Source organism: Canis aureus, chromosome 15 (genome assembly GCF_053574225.1).
Source record: "Canis aureus isolate CA01 chromosome 15, VMU_Caureus_v.1.0, whole genome shotgun sequence".
NCBI classification, from domain to species: Eukaryota; Metazoa; Chordata; class Mammalia; order Carnivora; family Canidae; genus Canis; species Canis aureus.
Window position 1 is genome coordinate 51180506 of NC_135625.1, and position 19358 is coordinate 51199863.

Genomic DNA, 19358 nt, shown 5'->3' on the forward strand with positions numbered 1-19358 from the left:
GCTGAGTCCACTGGGTTGGCTGCTGGCGCTCCTGTGAGGAGTGCTGACCTCTGGTGGTAGAGATGCTTGGGTGACCGCCTTGCACTCACCCCTTGGCCACTCCCCCGTAATGATAAGATTATTGTAGATTATTGGAAGGCTCTGATGATCATTTGAACTCTGCCCTTTCCTACTGAGCTTACATATTCATCTTCAGCAGGAGATTCTCTCTTAATAATAGAAGTAGTCACAATTTTATGAAACATTTACAATTAACATTTTTGTTCTCCAGCTAGCCCCATATTTAAAGACTTGCCAGGGATCCCTGGGTGGCGCAGCGGTTTGGCGCCTGCCTTTGGCCCAGGGCGCGATCCTGGAGACCCGGGATCAAATCCCACGTCGGGCTCCCGGTGCATGGAGCCTGCTTCTCCCTCTGCCTGTGTCTCTGCCTCTCTCTCTCTCTGTGACTATCATAAATAATAAATAAAAATTTAAAAAAATAAAAAAATAAATAAATAGACTTGTTGTATTTAATAGATTTGGGGTATTTGTTTTAATGTCTCTGAAGTCAGGCTATAGCTTGACGTTTAATGGTATATCTTAGATTTGATGAGACAAAGTAGTCATCTCGTAGGCTGGGGAGGTTTTATTACCTGAAATGGAAAGATCCACTACTTGAAATACAGAGGAGAGTCCAGAAGACCCAGGGACATTCGAAAGAGGGGCCTGCCTCCAGGCTTCACAAGTAACTGGAAAGTCATTATTCTGGCCCTCTCCGTGATGGATGGATCTCCTTGACCTTCCCTCTCAAGACAGACTTTACCTGTTCCTGGGTGGTGCTCTGCTCTGACCCCACCACTCTGGGGACCACAGTACAGACCCTCGACCCATCCTGCAGCTCTGTGTGGGCAGCAGTCCCTGAAGATACTATGCAGCATCTCTGCAACTTTAAATGTTACCTGTGGGTTTTAAAGTGGGAAAACCTGATATAAATTTTGGGACTTTACTTAGAAAGAAGTGGAAGATTTTTTAATATCCCTTTTTTGTGGTTCTCCTAACCGAGATGTGTGTGAAGCATATCAAGCACTGTTGCAAGTGTCCACATTTATTGAATCTTCACATCAGCCTTGAGAGGTAAATATTTTTATCATCCCTGTTTTATAGAGGAAGAAATGAAGACAGTAAGAGGTGCAGTAAATTACCTCGAGGACGTATCTGGGAAGGTGGAGAACCCAGTTTCAAACACATCCTGTGCCCTGAGCCTGTGTGCATAACCAGCACGAAATCATCTTGTATTTAGAAATCCTTTCCGTTCACCCACCTCCTATACAGTTACCAGCCCGTTTCCCCTGAGGGGGTTGTCAGTGGCTGCATCGTGCAGACTCTGGGGGGACACCTGTCACGGCTCTTCTTACTTTGAAGAGGTGACAGTCCGCAGAGCCGGCCTCTGCCCCCGCGCCCCACTCTGCACCCTCATGGTCCCATATCTACGCAGTCCATTTTATCTCCCTGATGGCTCTTACTCTTCTTTCTTGAGCCCTGGACATTGAAGTTGCTCGTGGCCCTGCCTGGGGCCTCCTCGCCCCCACATGTCACTGCCTCACTGGCTGCCATCGCCTTAGTGACCCCAGGGCCTGCTGCCCAGTGTTTTAATGCCGTGCACTTAGCACAATGTGTGTGTTTTAATGCCGTGCCCTAAGCACAATGTGTCGTGACCGGCAATGGCCAGATGCACACCCCAGCGTCTCCCCGAGGACCTGGTCACCTGCCTGACCGGCTGACGGCCCATGTGCTTCAGCCTCTAGCACCACCGCCTCTTTTCTCGCCAGCCGGATTCAGTGAGTGGCAGCACATCTGCCCAACTGTGCTTGTGTTAACAAGCATGATGTTCTGGCTCGCTCGCCCTCTCACCGTTGCCACTGTCACTGGTCCCATTGCCTGAGGCCAGTGGTCCGAGTGCCGCTTCCACACAGGCTTACCCACTGCTGTTGGAGGGATTACATGACGCACATACTGATCTGTCGCTCCCGTGCTTGAAAGCCTTCAGTGACTCTCCCTCGCCTTTAGGCTGGGGTCGCAAATTTCGGGACCTGCTGTCTGCCCTCTCCTGGCGCCCTCCTCTGCGCCCCTGCTTGTGTCTCCCCCCGCCTGTCCGCAGCCACCCTGCCTAGTTCCTCTGCCTAGTTCCTCGGCACTGCTGGGCGTCTCCCTGGGCTGTGCTTCCTCTCCTCCTGGCCACCTGCTAGTTCCCTTCAGATCTCAGCCCAAGTGTCACTTCCCGGGGGAAGCCTTTCCCAAAGCCCCAGGCAGGACTTCCTATGTTCTCTCTTGATGGGGCTGTTAGGGAGTAATGCACTTACTTGTGTTTGTCACTGACTTGTCCGCTCAGTGAGGATGGGCACTGAGAACTTAGGTTTGCCATGGTTTCAAAGATGCTATGATGAATGAGGCTTCATTTTCAGTAAATATTTGCTCCGTGTGCAAACATATGTATACACGCCTGTGTGTATGTGTATGTACACACACGTATATATATTTTGAAGGTTTTTAACTTTTACTCTGGCACCTAAGCTTAGCGTACTTCAAGTAGTTAGAGTTATTTCTTATAAAGAAACAAGGCATTTCTGTGAAAGACGAAATCCATTTGCTGGGTGAATGTGTATCAATCACAGAGCAGTTGCAGGTGGGGGCGTGTGGGGAGGATGATGACTTGTGGGGGCCCTCCCAGGGGTGCAGAGACCCTCCCCCTGGACATGGAGGCAGAGCGCACAGCAGCTGAACGACTGCTGGACGGCAGAAGTGGGTGGAAATGGGGTGGCTCGCTTACGTAATCTGGTAACCGAGGAAAACATCTTCTAGATCTTTCTTTTGTGGCTGCGATTGCACTGGCAGTGATGTCAGGGAAAAAGCAGCCTAGCTTATATCTGATAATCAAAGGACGGGGGAGTCCATTTGCTGGAGGAAACTAATTTGGGGACCTTTTGGTTAAAATTTTGTCACTTTTTAATCTGTTTCATGTGCCGCTTCTGCCCCCCACTGTGAGCTATTTCCTGTGAATCTGAGTTTATGTAACTACCTGGTTCATGGTCGTATGTTGGTCATTTGTAACCAGCAGTAAGCTGCCACTGTCCTTAGTTTATAGGTCACATGCTATATTTTTCTATGAACTGTTTCATCATTCCATTACGGCCTCGTCTGGCACACACATATCCACATTGTCTCATGCTTCTTTACACCCTGTGTTTGGCGCTCACTTTTCGCACAGACTTCTCTAGTTTTGGAGCACATGTATGGTGTACCCCCCCCCTTGAGTTGCATATATAATCAGTGTCATAGTTGCCAAGAGCTTGGGTCAGAGCCAGCTTGAAGACCCGTTCCTTCCACCCAAAAGCTGCGGGACTTCAGGCAGGTTATTTCAAGCTGCAGTTTCTCCATCTATAACTGGGACATACTAGCAGCACCTAGCTAATAGGATTATATGAGGATTAAGTAACGCAAGTGTAGCATTCACTACCGCACCTGCTGAGCGGGACAGTGTCTGCAGGTACAGCCCTGTGATGAAGGCCCAAGAAGGACCGAAGAGGCAGCTGAGCAGGAATTTAAAGATTAAAGTCACCATTAGCATGTCACCTGGAGCCAGTGGTTCCTTCCGCCACAGTTTTAGGACCCGTGACCTCAGACGTCTCCCCGAATGAGCACTGTGTGTGATCAGGTTGGCGTTTGTTTATGTCCATCCCTCACTCACCCTGCAAGAAAGATGGTGTTACCCCATTTTATGAATGAAGAAATGCGAGCTGAGGGCATTAAGTAGTTTGCCTGAGGTCACCCAGAAAGTGGTAGCAGTTATAATCTAGGCTTGGTCTAGCTCTGCCCTGTTCTTCCTTCTATGCTCTGTACCTGGAGTCCCCATGGGAGGAGAGTGGCCCGCCGCACCACAGGAAAGCCCCAGAAGCCAGTGAACCTATAGAGGGATCTTCTGTGAGTACCTCACTCTGCAGATGATGTGCCATGTTAGAGGTAGCTGGGGGGATCCACTGTATTGCTAAACCCCAGAGATGTTTATGTTTTCATGGACAAATATCTCAGCACTGGCCAACTGGTAATGGGTCACTGTGGGTTAGAACAGCATTGTGTCCGAATCTCAGACTGCAGCACGCTGCGGGGGCTCTGGTGAGGCTGCAGCTCACCTGATGAGATTGACTGAACTGGGCCGCCACACTTGTGACTCAAGATGATTTGCTAAATATATTCATTTATCTCTTTTCCCTTCTAAAATCCTACTGAAATGACAGCCGTCAATGAAATGGCATGCAAAAAGTCGTCCCGCTCAGCAAAACTCAAAGTGTGGTTCTTGGAAAAGACCCAGAAAAGTGGGTCAAGTGATGAGTGAAAATGCAAAGCTTCTGAAATCAGAGGGGTCCTTAATTAAAAATGCAAAGATTGGGCAGCTTGAGTGGCTCAGCGGTTAAGCACCGCCTTCCGCCCAGGGCCTTATCCTGGAGACCCAGGATCGAGTCCTGCGTCGGGCTCCCTGCATGGAGCCTGCTTCTCCCTTTGCCTGTGTCTCTGCCTCTCTCTCTGTGTCTCTCATGAATAAATAAATAAAATCTTTTAAAAAATAAAATGAAATAATATAAAACAAATAAAAAATTAAAAAATGCAAAGATTTAGGAAATAGCATTAAAAGAAACTTGAGTATACCAAACTGTATCAATAAATTTAAAACTCAACCATAAAAGAAATTTAAAATTAGTTGAATTGTACACTTTAAATAGGTGAAGGGCATGGAATAATAACCAAGCTGTTTAAAAAAAAAAAAAAAACAGGTAATGAAAAGTCCTCGGTTTCCTTCTGCCCTGCAAAAGAGGCCCGGTGTTCAGCCTGTCGATGGGTGTGTTCTGTAAAGCCTTCAAGGAACAGTTTGTGTGTAGGTTGTTTACACAATTTTAGAAAAAGATGATGGGTTCGCAGCTCATTCTGGAATGCTAGCTTGATCCTGACATCCAAACCAGAGGATGGCACACAAATTAGAAAACAAATGATTAAGTTGAAAATATGGGCAGAGCCCCTGCATCAACATCAGCAGAAGGAGCCCCAGGTTGCACAGTGACCAACCTACATGCTGTTCTGGGAATGCAAGAAGACTGCAGTTTATTAAGAAATCATCAAGGAGGGGGATCCCTGGGTGGCGCAGCGGTTTGGCGCCTGCCTTTGGCCCGGGGCGCGATCCTGGAGACCCGGGATCGGATCCCACATCGGGCTCCTGGTGCATGGAGCCTGCTTCTCCCTCTGCCTGTGTCTCTGCCTCTCTCTCTCTCTCTGTGACTATCATAAATAAATAAAAATTAAAAAAAAAAAAAAGAAAAAAAGAAATCATCAAGGAGGGATCCCTGGGTGGCGCAGCGGTTTAACGCCTGCCTTTGGCCCGGGGCGTGATCCTGGAGACCTGGGATCGAATCCCACGTCGGGCTCCCGGTGCATGGAGCCTGCTTCTCCCTCTGCCTATGTCTCTGCTTCTCTCTCTTTCTGTGTGACTATCATAAATAAATAAAAATTTAAAAAAATTAAAAAAAAAAAGAAATCATCAAGGAATTAACATCTGCAGGTTAAAGGAACGAGGGCCCTGGTCATCTCTGTAGATATCGAAATAGCAGTCGATCAAGGTCAACGTATATTTCTATAACAAAATCTTTAAGCCAAAGGAAGAAAAAAACGTCTTTAAGTTGCTGGAAACCTACTTGCAGAAGCCCCTGGGCAGCTGTGAGGGGGTTGCTGGCACTGTCCCTGCCAGGGAGGCCCCACCCTGCGGACCAGGGGCCCAGGGGCTTGAGCCTCACCCTGCTTCAATGGCCTGTATCCTAAGGGAACATTGGCTAGGGTGGACGCTTCAATCGTGTGGTCCCAGAATTCGACGCGAAGCTGTTTTAAAATGAATGGGAATCACATGTAATTGCAAGGTCACAGCTTTGTGACGGCCCTTAGGCATTTATTGCAGCCAGTTTTGAGCTGAGAAGACTGTGTGCCTTTACCTACCCACACTTCTTTGCTACTGAGTCTTTGATCGCCCTTCCTGGGAAAGCCAATGCGCTTCCCTTTTGGTGGGTGGGGATTCTGTGCCAGAACACGCAAAACCAAATGTAAAAAGCATAGAGAGAAAAAAATCTAACACACTTCATTTATCTGGCTGCCTCTTAACAAAAACAAGATCCTAGTTCTTGGAAAACACCAATAAGTGGGTAAACCTTATACCTGTAAAATTATATTTAAGCATTGACTTTGTTAACATTCGTGCTTCTAAGCACTTTAGGAAAACTGTGAGTTTGGGCTTTCCTTTGTAAAGTTCTATGTTCCCGTTTTTGGTTATTTCTTGCTCAACTGTTTTAAGTGGTTTTGTAAAAAAAAAAATAAGACACCATAAGTATATAGAAAATGTGTTTCAAAATGTAAAGAATAAAAATATCTTTAAAAAACTAAATTGACGTTCATGGATCGTTCAATGAAATGTCTGTGTATTAAGTTAAAATTATGAGGATTGGAAATAAGGAGTGGGACAAAATTTTGGTTTCTGGGGTTGTAAGTGAAGTTTGAGGTGATGTGTGGATTTTGTTTTAAAATGTCTTCATCCCGGGGCGCCTGCGTGGTACAGTCTGTTAAACATCCAACTCTTGTTTTTGGCTCAAGTGGTGATCTTGGGGTCATAAGATCAAGCCCTACCTGGGGCTCTGCGCTCAGTGTGGAGTCTGCTTAAGATTCTCTCCCTCTCCTCTGTCCCTCCTGCTTGTGTGCTCTCGCTTTCTCTCTAAAATCAATCTCATTTTAAAAAATGCACACTCCGCTCTTTGAGACGTGAGTTGGGTCTGTTGCTCTGGCCTGTGATGACTTAAGAGCAGTGTTCAGTCATGGTAAATGAAGGAGGCAACATGTGGGGTGGAGCCGGGTGTATGTTGCTGGCCATTGCCGAGCAGAGCCTCTTCTCAGTGGTGGCTAGATAGTAAGTGGCATGAGAAGCCGGCCCCCGAGGAGAGGCCACTGGTCCCTTTGAGGGTCCCACCCTTCCCTCGGTCCTAGAAGCCCCCAGTTCCCACAATAATAAAGTCTGAACTGGCTGGCGGTTTTCGTTTGCCAGGGAGGATGCCCACAGCTGAGTTATGACAGCAGAGCAACAGAAGCAGTCAGTCTCCCGTATGGGCTTGAATTACGTCCCCCGACTTGGAATCAGTCAAGCAGTTTGCAGGGACACTGGCCCAGCGCAGGCAGGATGAACCCTAGCAGGTGCTACAGGTGTGACACATGCTTCGGGAATCAGGAGGTCACTGGAACCAGCCCCTGCTCCTTTCTCTCCCGTCCCCACCAGTGAGCCATCTGCGAGCCACTCCCAGCCAGCCTTTCAGCACCTTCCACCTGCCACCTCATCCTGCCATTTTTTAGACTAATTATCAGTGACAGTCTGTCCTTGGTTTTCATACAGTGAAGGCTAGAAATACCAAAGATTCACACCGTCATAGAATTCATTCTTTTACAAATTCTTCTAAATTAAAATTCTGTGTAAATAGATTATATAAAAAATGATTTATGACTTTAGAGATTATCTCTGAAATGTGAATTCATCAAGTTGTTTTGCTGTATTTTCAGGTTTTAATATATACAATAGTGTGAACATTTTAATGTCTTCTGCAGTTGTATTCAACTCCGTTATATTTTTTTGTCCAAGAGAATTCGGAAATAGTTTCAATATAAAATATGCTGGCAAACACTTTCAAAGCTTTAGATTAATGATGTTGTGCTTTAAAAAAAAATTACATGGGGCCATTACATAGATGTATTCTTTCTATGACCAAAAAAAATGTCCATTTTCAATTCTTCAGTCTTACAAGGGTCTATAAACTTTCTTTACTGATCACTGAATCTAGACTCACCAGTATTTTAAACATGGGCCTCTGTTATGGTTTTTCTTTTTTTTTTTTTTTTAATTTATGATAGTCACACAGAGAGAGAGGCAGACACACAGGCAGAGGGAGAAGCAGGCTCCATGCACCGGGAGCCCGATATGGGATTTTATCCAGGGTCTCCAGGATCGCGCCCTGTGCCAAAGGCAGGCGCTAAACCGCTGCGCCACCCAGGGATCCCGTGTTATGGTTTTTCTCTGGAAGGACAGACACACACAGTACAGGAATCCCGGACTCCTACTCGGCCCTCTGCATTTTCCTTACAAGCCTTTCGTTGACCTGCCACTACTCAGCAGGTGTGAGCTCTTGCCAGCACCTTCAAGGAGTTTGGGGGTTGGGAGCCTGGCCAGTGCCTCAGGAGGCTGCCATCTAAAAGGAAAGCAGACTGTAACTTTGGTGCAAGGCACACGATGACTCCAGACCCGAATTACTCCCGAAGCACGAGTGACAATGCCAAAATGAGCAGTTACTTCTGACTTTAAGACTCCTCAGGAAACTGTCCGGGCCTTTGAACTCAGTTCGGAGGCTGCATCAGTTTTCCGAGGCCACCATCGCCACGTCCCACAGACGTGGCAGCTTCGAACAGCAGAACTGGATTCCAGGTGACAGTGGCAGTCCCCTCCTCTGAGGGGCATCTGTGTGCTCTGCCTCTCTCTCTTAGCTTCTGGAGCCTCATCCCCGGGCCCGTGGCGGCGGCGTCACTCAGCCTCTGCCTCGTCATGTCATCCCGTGGCCTCCTCCTCTCTCTGGGTCTCGTCTTCTCTGTGTCATAAGATCAGAGGTCTTTGGATTTAGGACCCGGCCTAATCCAGCCTGATCTCATCCCAAGGTCCTTACTGTGATTACATCTGTAAAGACCCTTATTCCAAATAAAGTCTCCTTCTGACCTTCCAGCTGGGCATGTATTTTGGGGAGCCACTCTTCTGCTAAGAAAAGGCAGGTGGGGTTCCAGAAGCTGGTGGGGGACTGGAAAGTGCTCTCTTAGAAGAGGGAACAGCAGGAGCAGAGCAGAGGCGGAAACCCAGGGAGCACATTCCCAAAGTTGAATTTTCCAAACTTCAAAAACTCCTCTGAAAAGGAAGTCTCCATGCAATCTCAGAGTGGACGACTCGGGGGACGGGTAGGAGAGGAGGCCAGGAGGGCAGGTGGGGTGTGGTCAGATCCTCTCTGAGGGAAATGCTGGCTTCCACGCATCCTCACCTAGGGTATAGGATTGTTCGCATTAAAACTTAGATGCTGCATTTTTCGGATTCTTTTTGCTGACGTTCACAAATGAGACACTTCGGACATATACTTTCTACTTCCCAATAGTGCTTGTTAGCAGTTGCCTCAACCAGCAGTGGGTTCGCATGTTGTTGGAGGGGTGGTGAGATTTCACTGCCTGTGTAATGCTCTCTAATTATGCTTCTGTCCAGCGACATAAAACAGGAGCAAGAATGGAACACTGATAATATCTTAACCCCAGTTACCCTTTGAATAAGGGGAGTCTGAACTTCTTGTGTTCTCAGGAATTTTAATAACACATTCCAAACAACCTGTTATTGTTGAATGGTTTTGGGGTTTGGTTTTTTTTTTTTTTTTTTCTTTTTTTTGTTTTTAGCTTAACTCCACGTTATTATTTTCTATTTCATTGCATATCATTCTGCAGTTGTAATTTGAGATTTCATCATAGGGAAAATAATACAGATGGTGCCACGTACAATCAGAAAGCCGATACTCAGTATAGGGAAGCCATGACAGTTGATAATATTTCACTTTATTTTCCTAACTTAAAATACTAATACTTTTGTGATTGACGTTGTCTTCTTACTACAGTAATCATCTCTCTCCTTATCACAGGCCAAAATAAATTTTATTATCATTTGTTTTACAGATTTAACATTTTGCTTTCTTTGGTCAAGTTTCTTACATTAAAAAAAAATGTTGTAGGTCCTCCTCAAACCCCACACCCCCAGTCCAGTTGTGAGGAGCATGTCAGACTTTCCAATCAACCGGCTCCTTCCCGAGTGCCTCCTGGGATTCCTCAAGACCATCAAGACAATTGGAACGTCTAGGAAACCGCCTCAGCCAAGAGGCGCCCGAGGAGCCAGGCTGAATGTTATGTGCCGTCCTGGATAAAAACTAAGGAATTCTGAATGACAAATGGACTTGTGTTAATAACTTGTTACTGTTTTCCTGGTTCGTGAGCTGTAGCAGAAGTACCATGCTAATGTAAGATGGTGGTGATAGACATTACTCAAGACTGATGTGTGTTCAGGCAAGGACCGAGAGAGGTCCCCTCACCCCAGCATCGCTGATTGAGGAAACTCTCCCAGAGGGGACCCCAGAGGGCCCAGCTCTCCACAGACTCCTGGATGAGATGGAGGCCGTGTGTCTGAGCAAGGAAGTCCTGGGGGTACCTACAGGAAGTCACAGCCAGGGCAGAAGGCTGTCAGAACTTGGAGTGTGCTCCCCAGCCATGCACAGATCTGTCAGCCACTGCAAGGGGACACCCTTGGGCTTCCTGACCCATCTTCACATAGTATTGGGTTGTAACTCAAAGTCTAAAATAAATATTATAAATCCACACTGATACATTTAGATAATTCTAGGCAGAAGAATTTCAAATTATTTATGTAGGTGATCTGCCCTCAACGAGGGTGAGCATAATTCCTGACCCTTTAAGTATGGACTACACATGGTGACGTTTTTGCAAAAACTGCCACATGGAAGGAGGAGAAAGTCTCTCCACAGCAGAGAAACCTGACAGACACTGCCTGAGCCAGGTGACCCAGGTGGTAAGTCATGCTGGCAGCACATTCTCTTGATATGGTGGGTTGAGATGGCACTTTACCTTGTGGCCTCCCTCCCAAAACACATGACCCCATGACTGAGATCATGAGAGAAGCATCATACAAATCCAAACTGACCAGCTTTGGGAGAACCCACAGTGAAACCAGATGCAATAAAGAGTTACTGAGTTAATTAATGTAGCAGAGAGTGAAATCTTGGTCCTTCAGAGAAGTGATCAGCCCAGAAGGAGAAGAAGTAAAGCTACACAAATGGCCGTGAATGAGCTATAAAATGACAGCTGATGAGAAATACGGGTGGAGTCAGTAGTCTTCAGAGGAGGAAGTCATGAGATGTCCTTGCCTTTCTGACCCAGGGCTGGTTGTCTGCCCGTGTCCAGGGTGTCCACCTCATGTCTGCCTGTGTCTGCCCGTGTCCAGGGCTTCTGCCACGTGGCATATATCCAGGTGCCCTCATTCTCTGCCAGTGTGTGTGCTTGGAGGGCAGAGACCGTGCCTGTTTTGTTCACGTTTCCGTGTCACCCCCAGGGACAGTGCCTGATAGAGCTAGCACTCCACAGGCCTCTGGCAGACGCATATGCGTGCATAAATGAAGCTGCCCAGTCTCTTGAAAGTGTTGGGGTTCTGGATATAGATTTAAATCCCACCTTAGTTCCTGAGCATATGACTTTAGGCCAGCTCCTCGGCTTCTCCTCACCTCAGTTTGCTCATATAAAGTGAAGAAGTTAAGGCATTCTCCTCCACGTTGTTATGTAAATTAAAGGAGGTATAAGGTATGAAATGCTTGGCCCAAAGTGAGCACTCATATTCACTTTTTTTGTGGATAATATGGCATTTGAGGTTGGGTTGAAATTGGACAAGAAAGCAAGGATGTTTAAGTTACAACAGAACGAACAAATACAAGAAAGCGAGATTAAATACAGTAGGAACTTTGCAGGGAGCTGTTTGCCTAGATGTGGGAACAGGAGGCGGAGAGATGAAGTTCATGGATGCCAGACCAACCCTGACTATTCCACGAGCAGGAGGGGAGATACTTGAGGAGGGAACGGGCGAGGAGGTGATTGGAACAGTAGGATTATGAATTCCAGAACCTGGAAGAATGGCCAGGATTGAAAATAAAGACATAGTTTGTCATGAAATTGGCAAGCCAGGTGGCACATACAGAGAGTTGACTGTAGCAGGACCTACAAAGAATAACGAGCCCCTTGCCATAGTTGGGAAAGTTGGTGAGTGTCATGCTATTTAATACTTACTTTGGTGATTACTAAATACAACAAAGTAATTTTTTTCCCCAGATATTTCCCAGGTAATCTCCATCTTCCCAAAGTGTACAGATCAGTGTGGGCAAAGGGAAGCTGTCGAAGTCCCTTGGAGGTAGTCTACTCTGTGCTCCACCTTGAAGCCACTTAGGAGTTAGGCCACTGCAGGCGGGGGTGGTGGGCGAGAATGTAGCTCTGGAATTAAGAGGCAACCAGGCTTAGATTCTGGTTCCACAGCTTCTCAGTCTCGTCCTTGAGCTACAGTCTACCACGGGAGGATTTCATGGGACCATGAAGAGATGGACCAAGTGTTGAAGATGGAGGAGACAGTAGTTGAAGGCCCCTTGGAAGAAGAGAACATAGCATTCAGCAGGGGACCAAGTGAAGACTTTGGAGCTGGAGGCCACTGGGGTGCGGGCACTGGATAGGTGAGGTTAGGGCATTGGAGTGGCCACACCTTCAGGCTGGGTGTGGCTCCCCAAGCCACACCAGGAGCCTTTTTCGAAAGCCGTTCAACTGTTTCCAGCAGAGGCATTACATGATCAGATTTGCATCTGGCAAAAGCATTCTGGATGCAGTGTGGACAGCTTGGAAGCAGAAAGACCAGTTAGGAAGTTGGGGCAATCATTGGACCCAGGCCAGTGGCCCTGGAGGTAGGGAAGTGGGTGGATTAAAGAGAGATTTGTGTTAAACCCTGCAGCACCTCATGATAAACCTGTGAGGGCCAAGGAGATGATGTGACGAGGACGAAGCCTAGATTAAGCATAGATTTCTATACCATCAGATGGATGGTGGTGCCACACAGTTCACTTATCAGTATGCTGGACCACCCTAGATCATTGCCAACTGCCCACTAACATTTACAGAGATTTAAATAACCCGTGTATTCACATGGTTACCGTTTTCAGTGCTTTGTCTCCTTGTGTGGATCCATTTTTCCATTGAGCATTTATGTAAATTACATATTTTATTTATAAATTATGTGTTTGTTTTTAGTAATGCTGCATTCTGTGACCTGGCTCACCTCATTTCTTTTAGATCTGGGAGCTTTTTTGTCAATTCTTTGGTCTTTTCTATGTAAGAAAATCATATGGTCTGCCAGTAAAGACAGTTTTGCCACCTCCTTTTCCATCTGTACACCTGTGTGTCTCCTTACTGTCCGGGCGAGGGCCTCCAGAGCCATGTGGAATAGAATCAGTCCGCGTGAGCACTCTTGCCTTCTCGCTCTCGCGAAGCCCGTCCCAGCATCCACTAAGTCTGCCGGCTTCTCGTACGCCCTCTCCAGCTGATAGCAAGTCCTTGGTTGTTGCTGATATATGCCTTTTTCTCTTTCCTTTTTAGCAGAAGACTCAGAGAGTGGTGTTTACATGCGCTTCATGAGGTCACACAAGTGTTATGACATCGTTCCCACGAGTTCAAAGCTTGTGGTCTTTGATACTACTTTACAAGTAAGTGTGCACGGTTTTCACGACCTGCTGGCATGCTGTACGGGTGACACCAGCAGATGCTTGCTGAGCACTTTGCATATGTCAGGTGTCACACTGAGCTTTTGTCTGCATTTTGTCTCCACCCGTGGGAGGAATGTGCTGTCACTGTCCTCTTTCTCCAGAGAAGGAAACTCGTTCTGGAGTCAAAGGACTTAAATCACAAAGTTAAGCCCACAAATTCTAGAATTTAGTAACTTAACCCACAGAGCTGGTGAGTAATGGGATCTGTCTTGGACGTTAGAGCCTGAGCTGTATGTCTCCCTCAGTATATCCTGATCTTTTAGTTATTTAGTAGAATATATAATAAATTAATTTGAGATCGTATTGTTTAAAAAGAAAAAAATGACTAAGGTAGATGATGACCTGAGAAAGAACTGTATTGATCTCTTTTAGCAGAAAAATTTGAACCTGATCACTTTGGCATTAAACTTGTGCTTATTGCAGCTCATTCTCTACCAATCATATATAGAAAGTCCTGAATGATATATTCACCATAACAGTCACGTTACATCCGATGTAATAAACATGTATATACACACAGGTATCTAGTGTCTCTGTACATAAATCTGTACAAAGGAGTAGCTTCACTTTTGCTCCCAAAAGCAGCCGCTGAGCCAGGAGTTCTTGGACAGTGGGTGCTTTTTTAGGGTGTGCCCCTGGGAGACCCCCTGCAGGGCCAGGGAGGACTCAGAAAGGCCCTGCCAGGGTAGAACTCAGGTGAAGGCCCACAGACTATGGCCTCAGCTGGCTTCTTGGCAGAACTGGGGTGGGGGCAGGTGCCGTTCTGAGCTCACCCCAGCCTCTCAGTTCATCCTGGGAGATACATGCCCAGACTCAGCTGGCTCTGCCCCATGCTCCGGGGCCTGTCCTCACCTGTCCCCCAGCCTGGTCTGCTGTCCCTCCTGCAGCTGCTCCTATGGCCACTCAGGACATCTGGGCTCCCCAAGCCACTTTGCCTGCACTTGGTGTGTGCTACACAGGACTCTCGGGAACGTGAAAACAGCTTTGTTCTTGTTTAATTTTATTTTCCAGCTGTGGTGGGGTTTTTTGTTTTGTTTTTTTGTCATCATACAGAAATACAGCTGATTTCTGTAAATTGACCTTACACCCTATGACTTAGCTAAATTTACTTCAGACCAGGTAACCTTCAAGGTTTCTTCTAAACCCCTCAGATTCTCTGATTCTTTGACACAACAAGAAAGCATCCACTACAGTAATACATAGGGAACTTGACAGATAGTAACTTCAAGAAATACGGTCTTCACAACTGTAACCATAGATTTCAGCAGTAAAATAGCTAGAAATTCTCAATTCCCAAAGTAAAGAACTACTAGATCAACCCATCTCACCTTCACTCCCATTCCCCCAAAGGGTTATCACTTTCTTAAGAACCAGATCTCCTGACGCTAGGTTTCCCACCAATAGAAAAGTGATGGCTGGCAAGACCCATGTCTGCTTTCACTCCTACTCAGCTTTTCCCTTGCCATGGAATTGACTTCCTTCCGAATTTAAAATTTACCCGAAGTGCATGATACATGAAAAATGTGATGTTTTGTGGGTTGTCGGAGGTCGCTGATCCAGTAATATCACTGCCTTAATTAAGCTGTGCTTGCATCATCCCCTGGAAGTCCTGAATCCTGTGAGATTGTTGGCTTTGAAGGAACTAAACTTTGTTACCAGGGAAATAGGGGGCAAGGGTTATTGTGGGTAGAGCAAAGTTAAACATGCATTTGAAAGGTGTATTTTCTAGACATAGACTGCAGTAGTCATTGATGCATCTCGAGAGTGAAGAAAGCAAGCAGAGAACACAGCATGGGGCTCCAGAGAACCAGAAACAGCCTACGTATCTCGAGATTGGTGAAATAAATCCCAGTTATAGGCATGTCATGGAATACGACTTCTTGCAGCCACTAAGAAGAACAGAAGAAATATTTGTCAAGAGTATGTTTTTAAATAAAAAAGCAAGTTGCAGAATCATACAAGTATTGTGACCATGTTATCCTGAGGGTACAAAGTGTCAGAGCCCTGACTTCTAGACACACAGAAACCAAGAGGACTAGAAGAGACGTAGGAGAAGAGACGAATGAAAGACGTAGGAGAAGAGGCGAATGAAAGATGAGGGGAAAGAACAGCCTTGGACGTAGCTTCAGCCTCCAGCTTCTGTCTTTGAGAGGCGGGCTCAGCCTCCTGTGTTTGGGTTCGGCAAAATTCCCCTTTCTTTTTTTTTTTTTTTTTAAGATTTTATTTATTCATAAGAGACGCAGAGACAGAGACACGGGCAGAGGGAGAAGCAGGCATGCAGGGAGCCCGATGCAGGGGGCCCGATGTGGGACTTGATCCCGGGTCTTCAGGATCACGCCCTGGGCTGAAGGCAGCGTTAAACCGCTGAGCCACCCGGGCTGCCCAAAATTCCCATTTCCTACTCAGATTAACCAGGCACCAGCCTCCATCTGTGTTCTGGCTGTCCCCCTGTCCTGACAGCGGAAACCAATTGTACCACCTGCAGTTCTGCCCACCTGGGGTCCTGTAGCTGCCTGTTTTCAGTGGGTACCACAGCTATGTCCCCACCTGGGGCCAGCCTGCCCTGAGCAGCATCTGTGAAGCCAGCCAGTTCTTTCCCCAGCAGCAGCCATCTGAAGGAGCACCCCTATAGGCATGGGAGGAACAAGAGGGGGCTCACAGGCCCCTGTGCAAGCCCAGTCCCTGAGCCACCTTTTCCACTAGCTGAGCCCTGGCTGCCACGCACACCCGGCAGTTTGCCCGACAGGCAGGTGACACCCAGGCACAGTGAGCACTCAGGCTGCAGAGTCACTCAGCATTTTGCAGTTGGTTCCAGCTCTACCAGGGCCCTATAGCCAGCCAGCAGTTGTTTCTCAGAAGGAAGGTATCTGCAAAAGAAGGTGTGGGTTTTTGCTGCTGTTGTTCTTAACCCTGGACATGTGCCATGGGCCTTCATAGAGGATCCCTGGTGTTGGTGTTGACTTTGAGGTGATAGGCCCATGTGGACAAGGAGCCTTCCCTCGCTCTGGTCACTCTGCTTATATGGACCATTCAGTGAATGTGTCAGAGTAGCCACTTTGTGGTACATGTTGCTTCCGAAAGACCTACCTAGTGATGGCTGGCTGGCAGGGTGTGTGCAGAGCAACAACTTGAATGCGCTGTTGCTAATGCTTCCAGCCTCCCTGACCCTGGAAACTCCCCCTCTGATTTTCTTATATCTCACTGAGGCATCATCTGAAGTATCACTACTTCATGCCCATTAGATCCAGTCAGCACAGTGTCCTCAACGTAGCGTGCCCATGTGGCATGTGGAATGTCAAAATGAGCATCTCTGCAGATGCTCGAAAGCCGAGAGCAGGAAGGCAGCGTAGCCTCCAGGACATGGTGAGTGTCCTGTGCCAGGTCCAAACAGACTGCTTCTGTGGATCTTCGTAAGTTGCCATGGAGAGAAAGTATGTATCCAGATAGTAGTGGCATGGCCCCCAAGATGCCACATCTGGGACAGTCACCGCAGTTGGTCACCATGCGATCGAGCTTACAGTAATGCACGGTTGGTCCAGAGATTCGGTCACAGGCCAGACAGGAAAGGTCGAGCCGAGAGACAGCAGCCTCCTAAGGGAGTAGAGAGGGGGAGGGCGTGTCCCAGCCCTTCCAGAAAAGCCTGATAGTTGAGAGAAAGCTAGGATTTTGGTGCTTTCAGATTCTAAACAGTGACACTTCAGGAGTGAGGAGAGGCTCAAAAATAAACAAAACTTCCCAAGATTGAGGGGGTAGCATTAAGAATTACGCAGGCCTTCCCTCACAATGGCAAGATGACTTTTTTAGCAATACTCTACGAACTATTTTTACTAGAATGTTTATTCTAGAGTAGTTGTAGATTTCTAGAAAAGTTGTGAAGTGAGTGTGGATCTCCCAGGCACCCCACGCCCGGGTTCCCCCATTCCCGCCATCTGTCATCAGTGTGGCAAACACTGGTCACAATTCCCAAACCAATATTGACACATAATTATCACCTAAAGCCTATAGTTCATTGAGATTTCCTGACTTTTTACCTGATTTTTCTACCCGAGGATCCCACCTAGGTTATTCTGTGACATTCGGTCATCACGTCTCCTTAGGCTCTTCTTGCCTGTGGCAGTTTTTCAAACTTTCCTTATTTCTGTGGCCTTAACGGTTCTGAGGAGCATTGAACAGGTACTCTGTAGGATACCCCGCTGTTGGGATTTACCTGATGTTTTTCTCACCATCAGACTGGGATTATGGGTTTTAGAAGGAAGACCACAGAGATAAGGTGCCATTTCATCCTGTCACATCAAGGGTGTGTACTATTCGAGCGTCTCATCACTGTTGACCTTAACGTGGGTCACCTGGCTGAGGTGTCTTCGTCAGGTTTCTCCACTTCCGTGCTGCTCTCATAGAAGGAAGTCACTGGGTGCAGGGCTGTGCTCCACCTCCTTGAGGGCACAGTGGCTACCTAAGTTAGTTGCCTCTGCAAAGACATTGTGCCTTCTCTCCAGTTTATTTATTCAATCATTTATGTCAGTATACATTTGTGAATGTATGTATTCCATTCAGTTATGACCCATCACTAGTTTGTTGCTCAGACTATTTCAATCAATGTAATTTTTTTTTAAAAAAATGAAAGAGTAAATGAAGGTTGCTTATTTTAAAAGCAAGAAGAGGGGTGGGGTGCCTGGGTGACTCTGTCAGTTAAGCGACCTACTCTTGATTTTGTCTCAGGTCATGATCTCAGAGTCATGAGGTCAAGTCCCACTCTGGGCTCTGTGGTGCGTGAAGCCTGCCAAGATTCTCCCTCTCCCTGGGCCCCTCCCCACCTCTTCAAAAAGTAACTAAATAAAAATAAATAAAAGCAAGAAAGAATGAGGAGACCAGGCCTGTTGCTCAGGCTTCATGCTGCAGGTGCCGCTGATAGAGGGAAAGTAAAACTCTTTGGCTCTTTTTGTGCTTTTTTTCCCTATCAAGGAAAGTGATCTTGAAAATGGAAAAAGTACAGTAAATGGTGATTAGAGGAAATTGAAGCCTGAGATGGGTGTAGAGATTACAGGAGGGTGCCTGTCTGCACTAAACCAGTTTGCTTTCTGACCCAGATGAATCACATTCTGGTGTAATAAAAGGACATAGAAAGCAGATTGCCAAGCTGTTAGTGATATCAGAGGAATTGTGAAAAGTGTTCTGTGCCCCAGGCTAGAGATGAAAGAAAAGATTGGGGTGGGGAGCCTGTGGGTGGGGAATGTGGTGCCAGTCCCAGGTAAGACGTGTGAATGAATTATTAGTAGAAGTAACAGAAGTAGTCATCTCTAGTCACCTCCAGTCATCTCCAGGAACCTGTCCTGAATCGACAAGAAAGGTCACAGAGGTCAAGCCCGATTTCCTTTTTGGACAGTTCCATAGGTGAGGGAAAAGCAGGACAGGCACATCTGGGTGTCAGCTAGACAGCTGACAGAGCCCAGCATGGTGTCCTGATGGATGAGATGCAGAACTGCCGGCTGTCAGCTCAGGGAGTGAATTAATGGCTCATCATGGACCTCAGAAGAATGTTGATTAGATCTCCCTGCCTGGAGCAGGGTTTCCAATTGCCTTGGATGCCTCTTGTGCACCATTTTAAAATCCTTTTGTGACTCTGGCTACCCCTCGCCTCACACGGGTCCTGTGGGGGGCGGTGCCTCAGCCCTGCTGGCCAGCACCCCTCCAGCCTCCTTAGCCAACGGAGGATAGAAGCCAGCAGGTACACACCTCCACCTTGCATCCACAGGGTGGACTGTCTGCAGAAGATCCCCAGGGGAATCGAGTCGTCTCATCATACCTGTGGCCTGTCAGCCACCCACCAGCCTGCTGGCTCACCTGCTGGCCTGTTTCCCGCCTGTCCCCCACACCTGC

At 47.1% G+C, this 19358-nt stretch overlaps 1 protein-coding gene across 1 annotated transcript in view; it reads left to right on the forward strand.

The window, feature by feature from the left end:
• PRKAG2 (protein kinase AMP-activated non-catalytic subunit gamma 2) overlaps positions 1-19358 on the forward strand; it is a 265607-nt gene that overhangs the window by 211748 nt on the left and 34501 nt on the right. Inside the window, 1 exon segment of the mRNA XM_077849614.1 lies at positions 13315-13421. Within this exon segment, the coding sequence (XP_077705740.1) occupies positions 13315-13421 (107 nt within the window).